The following is a 20,684-nucleotide window of genomic DNA, read 5'->3' on the forward strand; positions in this document are numbered from 1 at the left end:
CAGGGGGCAAGTACAAACCAGAGGCCCATGGTGCAGCGGCTCGGCCCCCCTCCCACCCTCCCTCCTTCCGTCCTCCTCCTGACCCCCATTCCAGGCTGAAGCCCTGCTCCAGGTACTCTCTACTCACCAGCTGAATCCGGGTTACCAACCTGGCCAGCAGGGGGCGGTTGGGGAGAGCTGGGACAGCTCGGTTGGGGCTGGCCAGGGGAGGAGAGTCTCCAGTGGGGCATGGAACCGGCCTCTGCTCAGACAGTTTACACCATCCATGCTAAGGGGAGAGGCCTGCGCTCTGTCCTTGTCTTCAACCCGCACTTTTTACTTCTCTTCACTAGGAATCCTTTCGGCATGTCTCTGGCAGTAGCGGTGCAGCCTTTTTGCAGGACATTAGAGCGGCCCAGGGGGCAATTGCCCCCCTGCCCCCTGGCCCAGTCCTCCCCTGGCCGTGTCCATGTGTCTTCCTTTCTGTCTGCGAGGAGGAAATACCGTGCAGCAACAACCTACGGGCCCGTGTCTAAAACAATCTAAATTCATCTTTTGTTCCTGCAGGTAAATGGCAGTCAGAATTTAACACAGAAAATACAGAGAACAGAGACTTCATGCTGAATGAGGAGAAAACAGAGTTAATGCCAACGATGCACCAACAGGGAATGTATATGACGTACAAGGACGACGAGATGGAATGTGATGTGGTGGAAGTTCCATACGTTGGTAACATATCCCTTCTCATCATCGTACCAAAACTGGGTGATATGGACCGTGTGCAAGAAACACTGACCCCCCAGAGGATAGAAAACTACTTTAGTTTAATGAAAACCAGGTATACATGAGAGATGCCTAAAACAGAACCCTAGTTTTAACACCGCTAGAGGTCAAATCAGCCAAATAATCATACAAGCAGTAATGTACAATGCAGGATACACTGACAATGACAGGATGGTAAAGGGATATGCCATATGCCAAGATCTTTATATAACAGGCAATGCAACTATTGAAGTCACAGGGGCTGCTTAGGAGCAGTTTCCATTAAGAATGGTAGGTGGCAGGGCAGTCAGTGCTGTATTTTGGTCTAGGCCAACAAGGCCCAGGCCTAGGGCGGCACTTTGCAGGGGGGCAGCAAAATAGTGGCTTCCGCCTCCATCTGAGACTCTATTGGCCACTGGTTGCTAGAGCCGTCTGGTGCCGTGACTCCCTGGCCCTGCCCATAATTCAAAGTGGAGAAGGATTTAACTTCCTCCTCCTCCGCGCCTAGAGCTCCCCCAACCCCCCTCTCCCTCTCTCTTCCACTCCCTTCTTCCTCTCTCTCCCACCATCCCCCCTCTCTCTCCCACCCACACCCTCTCTCTCTCCCACCATCCCACCATCCCCCCTCTCTCTCCCACCACCCCCTCTCTCTCCCACCCACACCCTCTCTCTCCCACCACCCCCCCTCTCTCTCCCACCACCCCCTCTGTCTCCCACCCACACCCTCTCTCTCTCCCACCACCCCCCTCTCTCTCCCACCACCCCCTCTCTCTCCCACCCACACCCTCTCTCTCCCACCACCCCCCCTCTCTCTCCCACCACCCCCTCTGTCTCCCACCCACACCCTCCCTCTCTCCCACCACCCCCCCTCTCTCTCCCACCACCCCCTCTGTCTCCCACCCACACCCTCTCTCTCTCCCACCACCCCCCCTCTCTCTCCCACCCACACCCTCTCTCTCTCCCACCACCCCCCCTCTCTCTCCCACCCACACCCTCTCTCTCTCCCACCACCCCCCCCTCTCTCTCCCACCACCCCCCCTCTCTCTCCCACCCACACCCTCTCTCTCTCCCACCACCCCCCCTCTCTCTCCCACCACCCCCCCCTCTCTCTCCCACCCACACCCTCTCTCTCCTACTCTCCCTCTCTTTCTCTTTCCCCTCCCTCTCTCTCTCATCCCCCCCCCTCTCTGCGTCTGCAACGCTGTACCCAAATAAAATTGATGCACTTTTTTCCCCACAAACAGAGCTTTCTTTTGGTGGTATTTGATCACCTGTGCGATTTTTATTTTTTGCGCTATAAACAAAAAAAAGAGCGACAATTCAGAAAAAAAACAATATTTTTTCACATTCTGCTATATAACATTCCCTAAAAAAAATTTAAAAATCTAAATTTTTTTACATTTTAGGCCAATTTGTTTTCTGCTACATATTTTGGGTAAAAAAAAATCCCAATAAGTGTATTTTGATTGGTTTGCGCAAAAGTTATTGTGTCTACTAACTACGGGAAAGATTTGTGTAATTTTTATTGTTTTTTTTTTTTTAACTAGTAATTAGCGGCAATCTGCGATTTTTTGCGGGACTGTAACATTGCGGTGGACAGATCGGACCCCTGACTGACATTTTTGACACTTTTGGGGGGACCAGTGACATTACTACAGTAATCAGTGCTAACAATATGCACTGTTACTGTAATAATGACACTGGCAGGGAAGGGGTTAACATTGTGGGTGATCAAGGGGTTAAATGTGAGCCTAGGGGAGTGATTCTAACTGTGGGGGGGGGGTTGGCGTAGCTTCTGAAATGACCATAGAGACCTGTGATCCTATATAGAAGGAGCTCTGTGATCATTCCAGGGAGAAGAACGGTCAGCTGTGTTTACAACATCCGACCGTTCTTCTCTCTCAGCGGGGAGCGATCGCGGGTGTCAGGTGGCAATCGGAGCCACCTGAACCGTGCATCGGAGTCCGGTGGTTCGCGCTCGCCCCCTAGCTTTTCGCGCGACCGATGTAGATTTACGCAGAAGGGCCGGCCTGCCGCAGTAAAAAGGCGGCGGGTGGTCGGGAAGTGGTTAAGAAAGCCTGGGATGGTTGGGATTGCTAATCCAGACACTGATGTGTATTTTCCTTTACAGCTTGTTGGACCTCTACATACCCAAAGTGTCCTTTGACCATCCGTTCAGCCTAAAATGTGTAATGTCACTCATGGGCATGAAAAGCATGTTCTCCAGTGAAGACGCGGACTTCTCCGGGATCTCAGAGGAAGGAAAGACAAAACTTGCAGATGTAGGTGTAAGAAGATTAGCTCACTATCTGTTCTACGCATAGACGTACGCACAAGGTGTGCCAGTTGTGCCTGGGCACACCCTATTCACCCCGTGCTGTGTCAATTCCCCTGCTTTTAGGCGCCCTCTGCCCCCCCCCCCCCCCTTGCAGTGCTTCCAGCTTCCCTCCTCTGCCACCAGAGATGTTTCAGGATGGAGAGTAGGGGAAAAGGGCAGAAAATATGTCATTTACTGTCCCCTTTCTTTTCTGAATGAACACATGGAGTGGTCTGTACTGATTGCTCCTGTGTTCATTCTTAACCGAAGCATAGTAAGCCAGTGGCGGCTGATGCTCCATGGGCAGGGGGGGGGTGGAAGATGGACCACACCATACACCATATCCCCGCCCGGACCACACCAGCTCCAGCCTGCACACCTAACCCCCCCCCCCCCCCCCCATCACCGGCTCACTCATCCTAGGAAGGCAGCTGCGGTGGCGTCTTCCTCCATGGGTCAGGCTTTCCCTGCGTCACCTCTAGCGTCACCTCGTCACCAATACCATGGCTTCTCTTTTCGGCCAATCAGGAAACAGGTCTCAGGACCCGCTTCCTGATTGGCCAGGAGGAGAATCAGTGTGGCAATAACAAATATTCATTCGCTATTGTCACACAACTGGGTGGGCTCATGGCGCAGTGATCTGCGCCCCGGACCCACCCTTTTTTGAAGCCTATTAGAGCCTCTGGCTCCAATCAGGTGCTTCAGAAAAAAAAACCCATTGGAATCCATGCATCCAGCGCCCTGCATGTAGATTAGGGGGCCGGACGCATGGATAGGGGGGGCGGCACCCCTGCGTCCCCAATAGACGGGCCGCCACTGTAGTAAACTATGTTTACTATGCAAATGAACAGGAAGCCACTCAGCACAGATCACTTCCCATTCATTCACTGTCCAGTGCAGCTGCAGAGAAAGGGAATATCTATCCTGAGCTCCTTTCTCCGTCCTAAAAGTGAGACATTAGGGGTCTGTTTAGACCATTGACATTCCACCAATGCCCCCCCCCCCCCCCCCATGGGGCTCCTAAAAAAAATAAAAGATATTGAAAAAATAATAGAAAAATAAAATTGTAAAAAATAATAAAAATAAAAAAAAACTACAGACACCAATCTCTGCTCTACTGTTTGTGCTCTGATGCAATAGGTTGCACACTCCAATGGTTCTATGTCCGATTTAACCACTTCTGGACCGTAAGATTTTCCCCCTTAACCAGTTCTGGACCAGAAGGATTTCCCCCTTTATGACCAGGCTATTTTTTGCGATTCGGCACTGCGTTATTTTTAACTGACAATTGCGCGGTCGTGTGACGATGTACCCAAATAAAATGTATGTCCTTTTTTCCCACAAGTAGAGCTTTCTTTTGGTGGTATTTGATCACCCGTGTGATTTTTATTCGGCACTGCGTTACTTTAAGATTGATTATCATTGATGGAGGTGGGGTGGGAAGGCTCATTGATGGAGGTGGGGAGGGAAGGCTCATTGATGGAGCTGGGGAGGGAAGGCTCATTGATGGAGGTGGGGAGGGAAGGCTCATTGATGGAGGTGGGGAGGGAAGCCTCATTGATGGAGGTGGGGAGGGAAGGCTCATTGATGGAGGTGGGGAGGGAAGGCTCATTGATGGAGGTGGGGAGGGAAGCCTCATTGATGGAGGTGGGGAGGGAAAGCTCATTGATGGAGGTGGGGAGGGAAGGCTCATTGATGGAGGTGGAGCGGGAAGGCTCATTCATGGAGTTGGGAAGGGAAGGCTCATTCATGGAGTTGGGGAGGGAAGGTTAATTCATGGAGTTGGGGAGGGAAGGCTCATTGATAGAAGTGGGGGGAAGGGCTGATTGATGGAGTTGGGGAGGCAAGGCTCATTCATGGAGTTGGGGAGGGAAGGTTCATTCATGGAGTTGGGGAGGGAAGGTTCATTCATGGAGTTGGGGAGGGAAGGTTTATTGATGGAGTTGGGGAGGGAAGGCTCATTCATGGAGTTGGGGAGGGAAGGTTTATTGATGGAGTTGGGGAGGGAAGGCTCATTGATGGAGTTGGGGAGGGAAGGCTCATTGATGGAGGTGGGGAGGGAAGGCTCATTGATGGAGGTGGGGAGGGAAGGCTCATTGATGGAGGTGGAGCGGGAAGGCTCATTGATGGAGTTGGGAAGGGAAGGCTCATTCATGGAGTTGGGGAGGGAAGGTTAATTCATGGAGTTGGGGAGGGAAGGCTCATTGATAGAAGTGGGGGGAAGGCCTGATTGATGGAGTTGGGGAGGCAAGGCTCATTCATGGAGTTGGGGAGGGAAGGTTCATTCATGGAGTTGGGGAGGGAAGGCTCATTCATGGAGTTGGGGAGGGAAGGTTTATTGATGGAGTTGGGGAGGGAAGGCTCATTCATGGAGTTGGGGAGGGAAGGTTTATTGATGGAGTTGGGGAGGGAAGGCTCATTGATGGAGTTGGGGAGGGAAAGTTCATTCATGGAGTTGGGGAGGGAAGGCTCATTCATGGAGTTGGGGAGGGAAGGTTTATTGATGGAGTTGGGGAGGGAAGGTTCATTCATGGAGTTGGGGAGGGAAGGTTCATTCATGGAGTTGGGGAGGGAAGGCTCATTCATGGAGTTGGGGAGGGAAGGTTTATTGATGGAGTTGGGGAGGGATGGCTCATTGATGGAGTTGGGGAGGGATGGCTCATTGATGGAGTTGGGGAGGGAAGGTTCATTCATGGAGTTGGGGAGGGAAGGTTCATTCATGGAGTTGGGGAGGGAAGGCTCATTCATGGAGTTGGGGAGGGAAGGTTTATTGATGGAGTTGGGGAGGGATGGCTCATTGATGGAGTTGGGGAGGGAAGGCTCATTGGTGGAGGTGGGGAGGTAAGGCTCACTGACGGAGATTGGCAGGGAAGGCTCATTGACGGAGGTTGGCAGGGAAGGCTCATTGATAGAGGTGAGGAGGGAAGGCTCATTGATAGAGGTGGGGAAGAAAGGCTCATTGATAGAGGTGATGGGGAAGGCTAATTGATCGAGATGGGGCGATGGCTCATTGATAGAGGTGGAGAGGGAAGGCTAATTGATGGAGGTGGGGTGGGAAGGTTGGCTCATGTAGTCCAATCCAATAAAAACCTACTGGAGCTCAACTTTCTGAAAAAGTGAATGCTGGTTCTGATAGAAAGGTGTCAGAACGCACAGAGCATTGCAGTTTGTTGTGTATGAGCTGCATAGCCTCAGACCAGTCAGGGTGCCCATGCTGACCCGTGTCCACAGCCAAAAATGCCTATAATGGGCACATGAGCATCAGAACCGGACCACAGAGCTAAGGAAGAATGTGGCCTTGTCTGATGAATGAGGTTTTCTTTTACATCATCTGGGTGACCAGGTGTGTCACTACTTACCTGAGGGAGAGATGGCGCCAGGATGCAGTATGGGAAGAAAAATGTCAGACATCCCTTCTGTGTCCTTGAGAAGTAATACAAGTTCCTTTCAGTGGCTGCTTTTAAGTTATGTTATGGGCTCATCCTTAAGGACCCCTAAAAAAGTTTTACACTTTAAATTCATTTTTTTGTTGCAGTGAAAATGATTAGCGCTCTCCTCCATATATACACTATATTACCAAAAGTATTGGGACGCCTGCCTTTACACACACATGAACTTTAATGGCATCCCAGTCTTAGTCCGTAGGGTTTAATATTGAGTTCCCCACCCTTTGCAGCTATAACAGCTTCAACTCTTCTGGGAAGGCTGTCCACAAGGTTTAGGAGTGTCTATGGGAATGTTTGACCATTCTTCCAGAAGCGTATTTGTGAGGTCAGGCACCGATGTTGCATAAGAAGGCCTGGCTCGCAGTTTCCGCTCTTAATTCATCCCAAAGGTGTTCTATTGGGTTAAGGTCAGGACTCTTTGGAGCCTAGTCAAATTCCTCCACCCCAAACTCACTCATCCATGTCTTTATGGACCTTGCTTTGTGCACTGGTCCAAATAATTTGTTGGAGGGGGGATTTTGGTGTGGGGTTGTTTTTCAGGGGTTGGCCCCTTAGTTCAAGTGAGGGGAACTCTTGCATACCAAGATATTTTGGACAATGTCATGCAACCAACTTTGTGGGAACAGTTTGGGGATGGACCCTTCCTGTTTCAACATGACTGCGCACCAGTGCACAAAGCAAGGTCCATAAAGACATGGATGAGTGAGTTTGGGGTGGAGGAACTTGACTGCCCTACAAAGAGTCCTGACCTCAACCCGAAATAGAACACCTATTGAGTGATAGACAACAGAGGGTTGTAGTCAATGGAGAACATTCAGAACAAGGTCATGTTACCAGTGGGGTACCTCAGGGATCTGTACTGGGACCAATTTTGTTTAATATCTTCATAAGTGATATTGCAAAAGGCCTCGATGGTAAGGTTTGTCTTTTTGCTGATGACACAAAGATATGTAACAGGGTTGATGTTCCTGGAGGGAAACGCCAAATGGAAAAGGATTTAGGAAAACTAGAAGAATGGTCAGAACTCTGGCAACTGAAATTTAATGTGGATAAGTGCAAGATAATGCACCTGGGGAGTAAAAACCCAAGGGCAGAATATAGAATATTTGACACAGTCCTGACCTCAGTATCTGAGGAAAGGGATTTAGGAGTAATTATTTCAGAAGACTTAAAGGTGGGAAGACAATGTAATAGAGCAGCACGAAATGCCAGCAGAATGCTTGGATGTATAGGGAGAGGTATAAGCAGTAGAAAGAGAGAAGTGCTTATGCCGCTGTACAGAACACTGGTGAGACCTCACTTGGAGTATTGTGCGCAGTACTGGAGGCCATATCTCCAGAAGGATATAGATACTCTAGAGAGAGTTCAGAGAAGAGCTACTAAACTAGTACATGGATTGCAGGAAAAAACTTACCAGGAAAGGTTAAAGGACCTTAACATGTATAGCATGGAAGAAAGAAGAGACAGAGGGGATATGATAGAAACTTTTAAATACATAAAGGGAATCAACTCAGTAAAGGAGGAGAGCATATTTAAAAGAAGAAAAACTACCACAAGAGGACACAGTTTTAAATTAGAGGGGCAAAGGTTTAAAAGTAATATGAGGAAGTATTACTTTACTGAGAGAGTAGTGGATGCATGGAATAACCTTCCTGCAGAAGTGGTAGCTGCAAATACAGTGAAGGAGTTTAAGCATGCATGGGATAGGCATAAGGCTATCCTTCATATAAGATAGGGCCAGGGACTTTTCATAGGTTTCAGATATATTGGGCAGACTAGATGGGCCAAATGGTTCTTATCTGCTGACACATTCTATGTTTCTATGTTTCTACCTTTGGGATGAATTTGAGCGAAGAGTGTGAGCCAGGCCTTCTCGTCCAACAGTAGTGCCTGACGTCACAAATGCGCTTCTGGAAAAACGGTTGAACATTCCCATAGACACTCCTAAACCTTGTGGACGGCCTTCCCAGAAGAGCTGAAGCTGTTATAGCTGCAAAGGGTGGGCCAACTCAATATTGAACCCTACGGACTAAGACTGGGATGCCATTAAAGTTCATGCGTGTGTAAAGGCCGGCGTCCCAATACTTTTGGTAATAAAGTATATGTGTGATTTATCTTAGTTCTCAAATTTTTTTTTTTATTTTTCTTTTTTTTAAATGAGGATGTATTTTTTTATGTTTTGCAGTCATTTCACTTTTTTAAATGTTTGTTCCTTTACTTACTTGTGTTGACAGATCTTCCACCAGCCTTATATCAAAATTGAAGAGTTAGAGACAGCGGCGAGTGGTGCGACTGTTACCCACTTAAACTTAAACTTAAATTCAAACCCCGAATTCAAAGCTGACCGTCCATTCCTCATGCTGATCTACCACAAAACTGCCAACATCATTCTCTGGATTGGCCGAGTCATGAACCCGTCATTGGCAGGATTCCCGGGGGAAAGGGAAGAAACAAATGATGATGAGGGTGATGAAGCGGATATAAACTGCTATACAAAACAGTTCTGCTCTTAATAAAGCGAATGTGCCGAACAATTTCTGTTTTGTGTTTTTCTCTGGATTAACGTTCGTGTTCATAAGTGAGGGAGATACAAGCAAGTAACAGATGAGCTTTAACCACTTGCCGACTGCGCACAGTATATTTACTGCGGCAGTCAGCCCCGGCCAGGCAGAGTGACGTAGATCTACGTCGCTAGCCTGTCACCGGGTTTTGAGCCAATAGCGGGCGAGCGCGCGCCCGCTGAGGCGCGCGCCCACCTCGGCTCGTTCACAGAGGAGTCCGGGCGTGTGACCGGCAGACCCGATGTCCGCCGGTCACACTACGATAGTCGGTAGAGCAGGAGAAAGGCGGGCGGCTTATGTAAACAAGCCGCCTTTCATTCTCTCCTGTGTAAAAATGGAGATCAGACGGTTCTACTATGTAGAACCATTGATCTCTGTTTTTACAATAGGAGACCTGTCCCATCACAGTTAGAAACACGCCCCTAGGACACACTTAACCCCTCCCTCTCCAATACAGTTAACCCCTTCCCTGCCAGTGTAATTTTTACAGTAACAGTGCATATGTATAGCACTGATTACTGCAGTAATGTCACTGGTAACCCCAAAAGTGTCAAAAATGTCAGTCAAGGGTCCGATCTGTCCGCCGCAATGTCACAGTACCGAAAAAAAAATCACAGATCGCCGCCATTACTCGTTTAAAAAAAAACACCAAAAATGACAAAAATCTTTCCCTTTGTTAGTAGACACGATAACTTTTGCGCAAACCAATCAAAATACGCTTTTTGCAATTTTTTTTACCAAACATATGTAGCATAAAACAAATTGGCCGAAAATGTTAAAAAATTTTGATTTTTACATTTTTTTGGGGGGGAATTTCATATAAAAAAAAGTGAAAAATATTGTTATTTTTGCAAAATTTACGCTCTTTTTTTGTTGATAGCGTGTGATCAAAAAATCGCACAGGTGATCAAATACCACCAAAAGAAAGCTCTGTTTGTGGGAAAAAAAGGACGCGAAATTAGTTTAGGTACAGCGTCGCACGACTGCGCAATTGTCCGTTAAAGTCACGCAGTAAAAAATCGCAAAAAAAACCCTGGTCAGGAAGGGGGTAAAATCTTCCGGGGCTTAAGTGGTCAACCACTTCTGGACCGGAAGGATTTCCCCCTCTTAATGACCAGGCCATTTTTTGCGATTTGGCACTGCGTTATTTTAACGGACGATTGCGCGGTCATGCGGCACTGTACCCAAATAAAATTGATGTCCTTTTTTTCCCAGAAGTAGAGCTTCCTTTTGGTGGTATTTGATCACCTGTGCGATTTTTGTTTGTTGCGCTATAAACAAAAATAGAGCAACAATTCTGGGGGGAAAAAAAAAAAACAATATTTTACACATTCTGCTATATAGCATTCCCAAAAAAAAAATTAAAATTACTTTTTTTTAGCATTTTAGGCCAATTTGTATTCTGCTACATATTTTTGGTTAAAAAAAATTGCAATAAGCGTATTTTGATTTTGGTTTGCACCAAAGTTACCGCGTCTACTAACTACGGGAAAGATTTATGTCATTTTCATTGTTTTTTTTTTTTTTTACCATTTTAGGCCAATTTGTTTTCTGCTACATATTTTTGATAAAAAAAAAATCACAAAGTGTATATTGATTGGTTTGCGCAAAAGTTATCGCATCTACAAACTAGGGGAAAGATTTATGTCATTTTTTTTTTTTTTACTAGTAATGGCGGCGACCTGCGATTTTTAGCAGGACTGCGACATTGCAGCGGACAGATCGGACCCCTAACTGACATTTTTGACACTTTTGGGGGGGACCAGTGACATTACTACAGTAATCAGTGCTAAAAATATGTACTGTCACTGTAATAATGACACTGGCAGGGAAGGGGCTAACCAAGGGGCGATCAAAGGGTTAGATGTGTACCTAGGGGCGTGGCTTGTGAAATGATCACAGAGACCTGTGTTCCTATATAGAAGGATCACAGGAGCTCTGTGATCATTCCAGAGAGAAGAGCGGTTGGCTGTGTTTACAACAGCTGACCGTTCTTCTCTCTCAGCGGGGAGCGATCGCAGGTGCCAGGCGGCAATCAGAGCCCCCGGCCCCGTGCATCGGAGTCCCCGCTGCCAAGTGGGGGCGGGAGAGCGCCACCGGCGGCGCGCGTTCGCCCCCTAGCTGCAGGCGCGCGACCAACGTATACTTACGGTGGTTCACGCAGGAGGGCCAGCCTGCCGCAGTATTTCTGCGGTGGGCGGTCCGAAAGCGGTTAAGGGTGGCCTGACAGGGTGGTGTAGGAGAGAGTAAAAATGGGCTCAAAATTTTCATTATAAAGCAGCCAGATAGTTTTGGGGACCCCAGGGATTGCTCTATAAAATGAAAAAAAAAAAAAAAAAACATAAGCCCTGACTAGAGGAAGGACATACGTAAAGTTCAGGTAGCCAATCCGAACCCCAAGTCAATAGTGGCTGAATGTTAATGCAGGACCCACCTAGAGTAGAGTGTAAATTTAGTTGGCTCCACTGTAATCAGAGCAGCAGGGGTTGATTAATTAGGGCTGCTCAGTGTCTCACATGCTGCTGCTCTGTTACTTTCCCCGTCTTCTAGAGGATTCTAGAATCATAGTGGGAAGAAGAACAGGGCATGCTACCTGAATATTTCAATCCCTGGGGAGGTGTGCCCAGTTAGTGGGGGGAGAGTCTATAAATATACCTAGGCCTGAGCAGCAGGGGCAGAGTTCCTGGGTCAGGTACTCCTGGAGGAGACCCCTGTACAGGGGATCTGCCCCTGGAGCAGATTTCTAGAAGAAGCTGTTAGGAAGGCACTGAGGTCCCGACTATGCTTAGCTGGGGGTGCCAATGGCAAGCGTAAGTCCAGGGATCAAGTTAGGTCCAGAGAAGGTCACTGGAGAGGGCCAGGAAGAAAATTGTGGGAAAGAGTCCAGCTGTCCTATGGTTGTGTGAGTTTACATCTCCCTCACTAGGAAGAGCCTGGTGGAGATTGCCAGGAAGCATTTTAAACTCGGGAAAGAGTACAGGTCACCATCACCATAGAGATCCTGCGGGATATTCCTTTTTTGTACAGTGCAGCCAGGAAGTTGATGAGTCTTCAAGTTATTCACTTTCACAGTTTAGTGGGATATCCCATCCCTATCCAAGTTCATCATTCCCAATAAAAACCCAAAAAAGAAAGACATTCGGGAAGATGATCTTGGTACAAAGCTTCTAACAGGTCTCCGTACCATAAGGAAGCTATTGATAAATGAAAACTGGAGAGAAACACAATCAAACTGGTACATAGAGCATTCTATCCCTTTTTCAGATCAGATCCCGCACACCCTTTATACCTTAAATGTCCTCATTGTAACCAAGAAAAACCGTCACTATTTCATCGTCTTTGGCTATGTTCCCCGATTTCGCTGTTTTGGGATACAATTCTCTCATTTATAACTGCTGTCACCGGGGAGTCACTGCAGAAAGCCCCTTTAACTTTGATCTTCAGCTACTCACCGCCAAAACCTGACACCGGACATAAGAGGGGAAGTCCTCTTCAGCACTGGACACACTTATGCTTGATGGCAGCACGTAAAGCCATTATGCGGTCTTGGACGGATACAAATCCTCCGACTCTGTCTATGGTCAAAAAAGACCTCAAAAATCTGCTTTACATGGAAAAACTGGACACCATTCTTCAAGAAAATGACACTTCTGAGCGTTTTTTTGCCAGGTGGAGAGCATATATGGAGCATGTATTCACACTTTCTGAAATATCTTCTCTGATGACCCCCATTTCGTTAATTAACCACTTAAGCCCCGGAAGATTTTACCCCCATTCCGACCAGGGGGTATTTTGCGATTCGGCACTGCGTGACTTTAACGGGCAATTGCGCGGTCGTGCGACGCTGTACCTAAACGAATTTGGCGTCCTTTTTTTCCCACAAACAGAGCTTTCTTTTGGTGGTATTTGATCACCTGTGCGATTTTTTGATCACGCGCTATAAACAAAAAAAGTGCGTCAATTTTGCAAAAATAGCAATATTTTTCACATTTTTTTATATGAAATTCCCCCCAAAAAAATGTAAAAATCAAATTTTTTTAACATTTTCGGCCAATTTGTTTTATGCTACCTATGTTTGGTAAAAAAAAATCGCAAAAAGCGTATTTTGATTGGTTTGCGCAAAAGTTTACTAACAAAGGGAAAGATTTTTGTCATTTTTGTTGTTTTTTTTTTTAACGCGTAATGGCGGCGATCTGCGATTTTTTTTGCGGTACTGCGACATTGCGGCGGACAGATCGGACCCTTGACTGACATTTTTGACACTTTTGGGGTTACCAGTGACATTTCTACAGTAATCAGTGCTATATATATGCACTGTTACTGTAAAAATACACTGGTAGTGAAGGGGTTAACTTTATTTGGGAGGGAGGGGCTGTGTGTGTCCCTAGGGGCGTGCTTTCTACTGTGATTGGCTGTGGCTTGAGCTGTAAGGACACTGATCAACGGATCTACATAGTAGATCCATGTGATCAGTGTCTTTACAGCGAGGAGAATGACAGGTGGCTTGTTTACACAAGATGCCTGACATTCTCCCTCTCCCCCGCCGATCGCCGAGTGGCCGGCGGACATCGGGTCCGCTGGTCACACGCGCGGAGGGGTCCGTGACCACGCGGGAGCGGGAGCGCGCCTCCGGCGGCGCACGCTCGCTCCCTAGACCCTCACAAGCAAGCAACGTAGCCCTACGTTAGTTTGCCTGTGAGGGGCTGACCGCCGATGTAGATAGTCGTGCGGCGGTCGGCAAGTGGTTAAAATGGTATTGCAAGGTTGATTTATGTAATTCGCTGGGCAATTTCAAGTTGACCTAATCGGATGTAGACTGTTAGGACTGGCCCCAGTTGTGTTGCTCATGTTAGGTTATATGACTTGATATGCGTAATGACTTCTACTCAAGTATCTACAGGAAGTTAGTATTTAAGTCATCCAGACCTCAATCTTTTAGGATTTATGTGGTTTTCTCCTCCTAGCTCTTTCTGCGAGGAAACTACGGATATGTCCTTCTTTCTTTTTGCCTTTTATGGTATTATTTTATTTTGGTACAGCTTTACTTGTTATTCATGGTGGTATGGACCTCGATATATAAGATGTTTCTTATATTTTGTAATTGTTAAAAATTTCAATAAAAATATAAAAAAAAAAAAAAAAAAAAAAAAAAAAAAAGAAACCCATAAACTGTTCGTTGGAGGCAGAGGAAGAGTGAGGAAAATGCTGGGTGCTTGGGTTTGTGTGTTCTACGTGGAGAAATAAGTTGCAAAGAGGGGGGAGAGTCGGGACTTTAAAGGAGACACCTAGTCCGATCTGACCGGTATCTCCATCCCTGTGAGTCAATGACCAAAAGAAAGGGGGGGTTAGGACTTTTTAATGAGGCAATGGTGGGCAGCTGATGAGAAGTGTAAAAATCAAGTTTATTGAATCATCTGATAAAAGGACAGGAACATCGTAGCATATACAAAAAAAAGTTGCATGTTGAAAAGATAAGCCAGTATATAAAATTGCATAAACAACAGGTGAGTACATTGTATCATTCCCAAATGACATCATAACATTCATAGAAACAGAGTACATCGATTGATGGTAGTAAGGCTGCATCAAAAAGTCACTCGACGTGTTTCATGCGTAAATCGCAGAGGGGAGAGAGTGAGAGTGTGGAGAAAAAGTGAGTGCCAGAGCGAACAAAATATAGTTACCCACAGTCCTGAAAAAATGGTATAGCTACAAAGATGAAGATCCACGTCCTCTTAGGACAGGGGTGGGGAACCTAAGGCCCGGGGGCCATATGCGGCCCTCAAAATCATTTGGTCCGGCCCCCCGTGCAGCTGAGTCTGTGTCTCCCAGCTGATCTGTCAGAATGGAGACGATGCTTCCTGTATAGTTTTGACTCCGTTCTGACAGTCTGAGTGAGTCACAGGCGGAGTGATATCAAATGCACTCTGCCAATGACCAATACAGGTAACATCGCCACTTCTTCCAGCACGGCGCCGCTGCTAGCCAGCATTTCCCGCCAGCAGGACAGACAGCAGTACAAGCCAGAGCCAGCTGTACCCACCAGCAGTACCAGCCAGCTGTACCCACCAGCATTACCAGCCAGCAGTGCCAGCCAACATTTCCCACCAGCAGTACCCACCAGCAGTACCCACCAGCAGTACCCACAGCAGTGCCAGCCAACATTTCCCACCAGCAGTACCCACCAGCAGCTCCTATCAAAACTTACCACCACAAAGAGTCGACTGCACTCCAGACTGACCGACGCAAACCTGGAAAACCAGTTGCGAGTAGCAACATCATCAATACCAGCTAACATCACACACCTCACCAAAGAGAAGCAGTTGCAGCCATCACATTAGGGGTGAGTTAATTAATTGTTTGACCAAATATAACAGGCACATTTTTAAGTTGATAATTTTGTAAGGCCCCCGAATGATTTTATAAATACCCAAATGGCCCTCGGCAGAAAAAAGGTTCCCCACCCCTGCCTTAGGAGAAGGTGTGGTAGGCTGGATGACCCCAGAGTATATGGGTGCCCGATAAGCCCGACGGGTGCTCCCAGGGGTGTGTGATGGAGGCATCCACATGGAGAGCATGTATGCTGACCAGCTGACAACATCAGATCCATCACTTGTGAAACACTGGTGTTAAATGCATTGTAGCCAGCGCTGAGGCGTCAGTAATGACGTCAGGTGCATGGTACGGGGTGTGGCGCACCAATGCGCAGTGGGATGATCTACCCCGCCCCCCTCCCCCCATAGATGTGGGAGGAAGGGGAGGCCCCTGGAGCGCATCGCAGCTCCCAGGTACAAGAAACACTGAACAGCCCCATGTAAGTGTGAGTCTACATTTCCCTCACTAGGAAGAGCCTGGTGGAGATTTCCAGGAGGCAACCGATAAATCTGTGGCTGTAAGTGACCCCGGTGCTGAAGAGTTAGTGTGTAGATTTTAAACTTTGGAAAGAGTACAGGTCACCATCACCATAGAGATCCTGCGGGACATTCCTTTTTTTGTACAGTGCAGCCAGAAAGTTGATGAGTCTTCAAATTATTCACTTTCACAGTTTAGTCCCTATCCCTATCCAAGTTCATCATTCCCAATAAAACCCCCCAAAAAAAAGAAACCCGTAAACTGTTCTTTGGAGCCAGAGGAACAGTGAGGAAAATGCTGGGTGCTTGGGTGTGTGTGTTCTAAGTGGAGAAATAGGGCCAATTCACCAGTGGCTCCTACGGGGACAAGCTACATAATTAAAAAACTGTTCTGGCCATTTATAGGCTATTAGGCAAGGGATGGTGAAACACATGGAATGGAGAGGGGTTAGGGGCTGGGCCCTGGGGGATATGTACAAAAGCAAACATTTTTTTTATGAATGAATTGTGTAATACCATTGATTGACCAAACATAGTCATGTCCATATATGGTCAATGGTGTGCCATGAGGTCTCTCCTCAGGGACAGCCCAACTATCACAGGACAACCCTTGCTATGTGATAGTTGGGCTGCCAGTGAGGACAGATCTCATGGAGAACATCTCAGGCAATAAAGAAGCATAGAGCTGTGTTACCCCGGAGTCCAGCTTTACTGGATTTTGAGGATTACAGGGCTGCTGCTGATTTAGGATCTATAATTTAAAACCCATATTTAGTGGCAGCTTCTGTTTACCAGTGACAGCACACCCCAAGTGACAAAAACTTCTCAGTGCAGGACAGGAGGAGCAGCTGCCAGGAGGGGGGGGGGTGTCATGCTCCAGAGTAGGGAGCGATCACATAGAGTATGACATTACAGCCTCCTGGCCGGAACTCCTCGCACACTAAGGACTGGTTGTGGAAGAGCTTTGTAGTGGGATTGGGGAGGGGGTTGGGAAGTAAGGTTTATTTAAAGGAGGGGTGAGTTATGAGTAGTCATAAGCTCATCTGTGTTTGGACATAAACAGGGGTCGAGTCCTGGGAAAAAAAGTGTGGGAACTCACCCAGGATTACCACCCCCCCCCCCCACCTCAAAAAAAAAAAAAAGTGTGTTCGTGTATATATAAGTTTTGAGGAGCGAGGGCCACTTTAGCGACTTGGTAACCGGTCATGGGCCACAAAGAGCAGAGCGGGCAAATCAGATGACAGGTCCATGTCAGCATATGCAGAGCAGGCACAGACACAGCCCGCTCTACTCTTTGGCCTCTCCAATCTGTTCTGCCCAGAAAGGAGGGGACGGATCCCTTTCTGTTTTTTTAAGTGAACTGAATTGGGTTCCTGCAGGTACCATCTACTATCTATTTTTTTTTCTCTCTCTTTCTCATCTCTCTCCTTCTATCTCTCTTTCCCTCATCTCTCTCCTTCTGTCTCTCTTTCCATCATCTCTCTCTCTCTCTCTACCTCTCTTTCTCTCTCTCTCTCTCTTCTGCAGAGCTGATGCTTTCTGTCTTGCTCCTGTCACAGGCGGAGACGGAGTACATTTGCTATCAATCCGCCTGTGACAGGAGCCGGGGCTATACAAGAAGCATCAGCTCTGCTTCCTCTAGTGCGGCTCCCTTCCTCACACTGTGGTCAGGGATGGCGGGTCGGGAACCCGCAATCTGGACTTACCGACCCGCCATCCCAGAGCAGGAGGTGACCCTGGGATTGTGTCGGTGGGACTAGGACACGGCTGCTAGTGGGAACAGCGTTCCTGCTATAAAAAAAGTACAGGAACGCCGTTCCCATGCGTTCCCGCAGGACTCGAGTCCTGGACATAAGTCTGAACACAAACATGAGCTATCCCACCAGGAAGCTTTCAAAACCGTCAGCCAATCATAGGTAGAGGAGGCATTCCCTACCTCAAAACTGCAAATATCCAAGGGATCATTGGATTGAAAAATACAAACAATGCCAAAAAAATAATAAAAATGATGCTTCGGTGTACAAGAAAGGTGTATAGACATTCTGTATTATCATTTAATCATCTTAAAGGCCTGTGTTGACGGGCATTGGACTTCATCCATTTGACATCAGGCCTCAAAATATGAGATCGGCTGTCAGTAAATCAGGATTGATAAATTTTCAGATATACTGTATATCCCATACTTTGTGGACTCTATAATTTTCCTATGGACCAAATAATAAACACTGATTTGGGTTATTTTCTTTTCCATAATATTTTATTGAGGATATTTAAGGTTGGTTTTCAGAGAAAGTAAGAACATGGAAAGCCTGGAATTACATAGGCCCAATGGCCTAGATAAATACATTCATACCATAACCGTATGAGTAGTTTAACATTTAACCCATATGTAATGATCACAGGTTGTAATAACAAAACTCTAGTGTGATAACATATACAAAGGAGAATGGCTAAGGTGAAGAGGTGGGTATATATGATGTATTTCGGAGGCCAAGAGGGTCCTACTTTTAGAGAAGTTAAGTCCATGTTGGAGTTGACAATGTTATGAGCTGAGCTGGTTTCTTGAGATAAGAGAGATTCGTTAGAGAGATCTCTGTAGTGTAATGGATGAGAGTAGTCTGTGGGGTAGCAAATGACACAGAATTGTATTGACATGCTTCTAAGGGGGATTCCATGGTTGACAGACCTGCTGCCAGCCTTGTTAGATACATCAGTTGGTTTGGGGCAGTGATGGGGTGTGATAGAGAATGTGGTAGGAGGAAAGAGGGGGGAGAGGGGATTGGAGATGAGGGTAGGAGGTGATGAAGTGTGTGTGAAAGTGATAGGGGATAGGAGTGGAGTAAGCCAAAACAGGCGAATTTTCATTCGCTATTGTCACACAATGAGTGGGCTTGGGGCGCACTGCTCTGCGCCCCGGGTCCACCTTTTCCTGAAGCCTATTAGAGCCTCTGGCTCTAATCAGATGATTTAAAAAAAAATCCCATTGAACTAGATTAGGGGGCCGGGCGCATTGGATGGGGGGGGGGGAGGGGGGCGGCGCCCCTGCGCCCCCAACACACCGGCCGCCACTGAGTAGGTGGTGTGTTTGGAGATATTGTCATGGGAAATGGCTATGAGCTCCTCCATTTCGGCTGTTTTATCAATTCTCCTAAACCATTCTTTGATTGAGGGGGCATGGGTTTTGCCCCACAGGACTGGCATACATAGCTTAGCTGAGTTTAGCATGTGCATAGCTAGAGATTTAAGGTAAGCACGTCTGGATGTTGAGGTGTGATGTAAGAGGAATTGTGCAGAAGAGAATTCTAATTTAAATGTAGAGACCCTTGAAATTATGGCATATACTTCCCTACAAAACTTTTGGATGATAGGGCATGACCACCAGATGTGAGTGAGAGAACCTGGTTCGGAGTTACATCTCCAACATAGGTTGGATACAGATGGTATGAATTTGTGGAAAGAGGTCGGGACGTGAGGATCTTGTTACCCATTTTCCTGGGTTGAAACATTTAATGAGCCCTTGAGGATGGTTTCAGATATTTGTTCCCATTGTTTACCTGTGAGGTCTAAGGACAGTTCTCGTTTCCAGAATTGACACGTCTTGTTTTTTATGGGGTGTTTGGCAAAAAGTAAAGAGTGGATGGTTGAGACTATGTGCCTTTTGTGGTGTGTTTTCAGAGTAAAGAGATTCTAAGGGAGTAAGTTGACGGGACCAGTGGGGTGTTTGGTTCAGACCCGAGGAAAGGTGTCTTATTTGAAGATAAGTCCATAGTGGAGACTTGTGGTCTGTCATTGGGAAAGCCAGTTTTTCACCTTTTAGGAATATAGCTCTGTGAAAGAAATGTTTAGCCAGAACATGTTTATGTGGCCATGAGTTAGATAGAATTTGTTTTGACATCCCCGGAGGGAATTCGGGGTTAAGGCAGAGTGGTGTCATGGGACCTGGTGCAGAGGAGAGGGAAAATGTAATTCTCGTTTTGTGAAGGCAGTATAAGGGGGGGCCTAAGAGCAGGTGATCAGCGATAGTGGGTGGAATGTGTTTGGGGGGGTAGTAAGGGTGTGGTAGCTAGGGGTAACAAAGATATAGATTCTTCTATTGTAACCCATTGTTTTGTAGATGCATGGATGTTCCAATCCACTATTATGTTGAGAAGGCAAGCTCTATAGTAATTACGCAGGTCTGCTATGCCTCCTTTGTTTTTGGGAGTACCAGATGTTCATATTGGATGTGTGGACGTTTATTGCGCCAGAGAAATTTTGTACAGATGGCTTTGTATGTAGAGGAAAATGTGGGTGGTAGGTGAATGGGGATGGCTGCATGATATATAGAAGTCTAGGGAGAATGTTCATTTTTAGTATAGCAGCCCTTCCAAACCAGGAAAAAGAGGGAACATCCCACTTTTTTAAATCTTCTTTTATCAAAGTCAAAAGTGGTGTAAAATTCAGAGAAGTCAGTAAGATGTGTTGGGAAAGGAAAAGGAATTAGCAGCACTCCAGGTTGAGTCAAAATCCAGATTTAGTGACTGGACATCGTGACAAGGTAGACGCGTTTCACACACTGACTGTGTGCTTAATCATTACAAAGAAAAATGGATATAACATCTCAATATATATACACACACAAAAATCCAATCATCAATTAAAAAACAGGTGATACAAATAAGGGGTAAACCATTTTCCTAATTACCGAGGACACGGATAGACCCATAAAACATCTATGTGAAACCAGTGAAAAATCAAATGTGAATGCTGTGACACAAATGTGTATGAA

The 20,684-nt window shown here is 46.8% G+C and overlaps 1 protein-coding gene across 1 annotated transcript in view; it reads left to right on the forward strand.

The window, feature by feature from the left end:
- LOC309569878 (alpha-1-antitrypsin-like protein CM55-MM) overlaps nucleotides 1-9,017 on the forward strand; it is a gene marked incomplete at its 3' end in the record, with an annotated part of 131,415 nt that extends 122,398 nt beyond the window's left edge. Inside the window, exons 2-4 of the mRNA XM_082275869.1 lie at nucleotides 547-817; nucleotides 2,873-3,023; nucleotides 8,739-9,017. Coding sequence (XP_082131995.1) covers nucleotides 597-817; nucleotides 2,873-3,023; nucleotides 8,739-9,017 — 651 coding nt within the window. The 5' untranslated portion in view covers nucleotides 547-596. The remainder of the gene's footprint in view (nucleotides 1-546; nucleotides 818-2,872; nucleotides 3,024-8,738) is intronic.
- Nucleotides 9,018-20,684: the final 11,667 nt, after the last annotated feature.

Source organism: Pelophylax lessonae (assembly GCF_965119305.1).
Source record: "Pelophylax lessonae genome assembly, chromosome: 13".
Taxonomy (NCBI): domain Eukaryota; kingdom Metazoa; phylum Chordata; class Amphibia; order Anura; family Ranidae; genus Pelophylax; species Pelophylax lessonae.